A 4137-nucleotide genomic window follows, 5' to 3' on the forward strand; every position below is an offset into this window, starting at 1 on the left:
GAATGATCTTATGTTTTGTGTGTATATATTTGTGCGTGTGTATGTGTGCATGTGCATGTCTGTGTGTGTGTGTGTTTGTATACACCTATGCAGAGTACCTATGCATAAAGTATACATGTGTATATAACACAAATATCATATGTAAGCACATAAAGTAATGTAACATCATCATATATAACAGGAATTAATGATTATTTTGTATTTACTCTCAGTATAGGTTTCCTGAGTGGCTAGATGGACAAACACAATCTAACAACGCTGAAAGAATTCATCCTAATGGGAATCACAGACCTCCCTGAACTGCAGGCTCTGTTATTTGTGCTTTTCCTCATTGTGTACATGATCTCAGTGGTTGGTAACTTGGGCTTGATTATCCTCACCAATATAGATGCACACTTGCACATACCCATGTACTTTTTCCTCAGACACTTGTCTTTCACAGATCTTGGTTACTCAACAGCCGTGGGACCCAAAATGTTAGTAGATTTTGTTGCCGAGCGACCTACAATCTCCTACTCTTGGTGTGCTACCCAACTCACCTTCTTCAGTGTGTTCATTATTAGTGAAGTTTTCATTCTGTCAACAATGGCCTATGACCGCTATGTGGCCATCTGTAACCCCTTGCTCTACACAGTCATCATGTCACAAGCATTGTGTCATGTGCTGGTGGCAATCACTTATGTCTACAGTGTCTTTTTATCTTTGCTGACCATCATAAAAATTTTCGCTTCTCCATTTTGTGGACAAAATGTCATCAGGCATTTTTACTGTGATAGTCTGCCTTTGATATCTTTGCTGTGCTCAGACACACATGAAATTAGGCTGATCGTTCTAATATTTTCAACTTTCAATTTGGTTTCATCTCTTCTGATAATCATTGTCTCCTACATTCTGATCCTTGTCACCATCCTCGGGATGAGCTCTGCAGAAAGCAAGTACAAGGCCTTCTCCACCTGTGGTTCTCACCTGACAGCTGTAATGGTATTCTATGGGAGTCTATTCTTTATGTACGTGCAGCCTAAGTCCAGCCATTCCTTTGACACTGATAAAGTGGCCTCTGTATTTTACACTCTGGTGATACCCATGCTAAATCCCATGATCTATAGTTTCAGGAATAAAGAAGTGAAGAATGCCCTACAGAGAACCTGGAAAATGTGTGCACATATTCTGTTTAAAAATTAATATTGTAGGATATGGTAACAATATATTTTGTAATAGGCAATATTCACTCTAACTTGCATTGCATCAAACTTGTATTTTGTCTCTATGGGATGGCCAAGAATAAATATGGAATTGGCACAGAATGAAGAAAATATTAATAATTTTCAAACCAAAAGTTGTCTCTAATCAATGATTCAGGTTTGTATTTAGTTTCAACACCAACTTAGATGCCATTCTTAGAAATTCTCAAAATAGCCTAAATTCTCCTTCTTTTGGGGTAAATTTTATTTTAAAGTCAAAGAATTTCTTTGTTCCATTCACTAGTTTATCTGTAGTGATCATCATACACACCCCCCCCAAAAAAAAACCAACAAAAAACCCCAAAACCTGATGTATATGCTTAGGAAGCATACATTCTATAGAAAGATATTGGTGTCCCCTGTGAATATACACCAAAAGGGGAACTAAACAGAAAATGATTTGATAACCAAGTCTTTGGGATGACTTTCTTTATGGATGTCAGTCAGCCTTTTTCCCTAGGAAAGAGGGTTCAGGAACATAGTAGTATTTTCAATCTCAATATCATAAAGATTCAGTCATAGTCCTAAGTAGGTGGAATCACCTTAAAAGGTATAGGCAATGTTCTCCAGGAGAATAAATATTCTCTGAATCAAACTCAATATATGATTTGTTTGAAGAGCCAGAAACCAGAGGTCAAGAACTGGAAACACTCAATATTATCCCTTCTGATATAGTCGAAAGAGATTTGGTTCATATTACTATGGTGTTATGCTTCAGTGATTGAGAGGTCTTCCATCCAGAGGAAGAAATGCTTCCAGTAGGAGACATGGCAATTGTTACAATGAATTGGATCCTAAGACTGTCATTTGATCATTTTGGGATGCTCATACCTTTGAATGCACAGGCAAAGGAGGAAGTTTCAATGATACTGCGGTGATTATTCCTGGCTTCCAAGGAGAAAATGAACTCCTAATCCATAATGAAGGTAAAACAATTGTGAAATGGAAAACATACCCAAAGGCTTCTCTTCATATTACAATGCCTTTGGTAATATGGGCACATATTAACCTTAGAAGAACGTTTCAGCACCTTAATATCTTCACATGCACATGGGTTCCGTTTCTTCAAAACACCCTCACTGATATGCCTGTGAATAAAATTGTCTAATTAATGTTCCAGACCCTTCATAAGTGAAGGCTTGTGTAACTCCAACAGGGAGAGACTCACCATCAGTTGAGGTACTTGAGGAAGACAAAGGGAATACAGAATGGGTAACATAAGGTAGTTATAAATACCAGATACTCTACATCATCAGTTATAGAAATGAGGGCTATAATTTTCATGAGTGTTTTCTCCGTATCTTGTTGTGAATATGTGTGTGTATTCACATATACATATATCTGTTTTCTGGCAAATATCTTTGTTTTCATTCATTTCATTTCCTCATTATCATTCAACAAAATTGCCTTTATATCAGAATTTAAGTAATGTTAGCTTTTCAAAATAGTATATTAGGTATGGAATATAGATGAAAAGCCAAACACATAGAAGGAAGTTATCTTCTGGGAAAGGAATTGGTTTCTTTTGGAGTTGTAGATATTTAAATCATCTTAGGCAGAATTAGGATGTTGGCATTTCCTTTATTTGGAGATAAAGTCTGTTTTAAAGATTTGCATATGTGAACCAAGCTTGTGTGATGGTTAATTTTATGAATTGACTTGACTTGGCTAATGAATGCCCAGAGAGCTAATAAAATTATTTCCAGGTGTGTCTGTGAGAAGGTGTTTCTAGAAGATCTTAACATTTGAACAGTTAGACTGTTAAAGTAGATAGTGGTCTCTAATAGGAATGTGCATCCATTCAACCCGCTGAGACCCTGAGTAGAGCCAACAGGTAGAGGAACAGACCATAGCTCTCTGCTTTAGCTGGGAGATCTGTCTTCTACCATCAGCTGTCCCTTCCTCCCAACCTGCAGATTCCTGTGACTTTAGTCTCAGACTGGAACTGGAAGCATTGGCCACCTCATTTCCAAGCTTCGAATAGAATAAGACACAGACTTTTCTATGCTTCTAACTTACAGATAGCGACTCATCGAATTTCTCAACCTCCATAATTGTATGAGCCATTTCCTCATTAAAACTTCTCTCTCCCTATGCACTGTTTTTCAAAAACACCCTCACTGATACACTTGTGAATAAAATTGTCCATGACAATTAGTGAACCAGTTCTAGGGATTCTATTAAGCTCTCAAATAATTTAGGGAAAATCAGCAAATTGCTTGTCAATTCTTTAGGGCATCTCAAATCTCAAAAGATTAAAAAAAAATCTCTATAAATTTTTCTCACTAAGTCACATAAGAAGCATATGACAGAGCCAAGATAGAGATATCATTACAGGTAAAAAACTCAAAATATTTTACGTGATGATGTTTTTGAGCTATTCACATGTTTTCAGTAACATTTGCAAATTTAACTTTAATTTGATGGCAAAACCATGGCAAATATTATTATTTCTCATTGTATACTCTGTGCTTTCCACCATTCAATAATGCCTTAGCAGTTATAAGTCCTTTTCTTTTCTCCTACATTAATATTTTTATGTTATCATGAGGGTTCATCCTTGAAGAATCATCATGGTACTACTTAAGAATTTTTAAGTTTTGTTTGAATAATTTTATCTCATAACAAAAGCCAAAACTGAGACCAAATGAAGCACAACGAAGGTGTTTTATTTTACTTCATTCTTTTAATTTCTGGTTTATAAACCTGAATGGATTCAGTTTCTCATTTGAAATATCCTTCCCAATAGTTATTAGTTTCCCTAGGATTTTCTTTTTGAGACTTTGAGAATAGTTTAGTGTTTAATGATTATTTAATTATATCTGTAGGTCTGATTCTGTCTTTACACCTTGAATAGTATACAAGGAGCTTCTATCCCTCATTCAACTATGAAACA

The 4137-nt window shown here is 35.9% G+C and overlaps 1 protein-coding gene across 1 annotated transcript; it reads left to right on the forward strand.

Moving 5' to 3' along the window:
• Positions 1-234: 234 nt before the first annotated feature.
• LOC101956195 (olfactory receptor 8K3) lies at positions 235-1182 on the forward strand. Its single transcript, XM_005331691.2, has one exon. The coding sequence runs from the start codon at positions 235-237 to the stop codon at positions 1180-1182; it is 948 nt and encodes a 315-aa protein (XP_005331748.2).
• The last annotated feature ends 2955 nt before the right edge of the window (positions 1183-4137 follow it).

Source organism: Ictidomys tridecemlineatus, chromosome 4, assembly GCF_052094955.1.
Source record: "Ictidomys tridecemlineatus isolate mIctTri1 chromosome 4, mIctTri1.hap1, whole genome shotgun sequence".
Taxonomy (NCBI): Eukaryota; Metazoa; Chordata; class Mammalia; order Rodentia; family Sciuridae; genus Ictidomys; species Ictidomys tridecemlineatus.

Excerpts from the sequence above, each read along its gene's own strand:
- LOC101956195 (XM_005331691.2), top strand. The coding sequence starts at position 235 with ATGGACAAACACAATCTAACAACGCTGAAAGAATTCATCCTAATGGGA.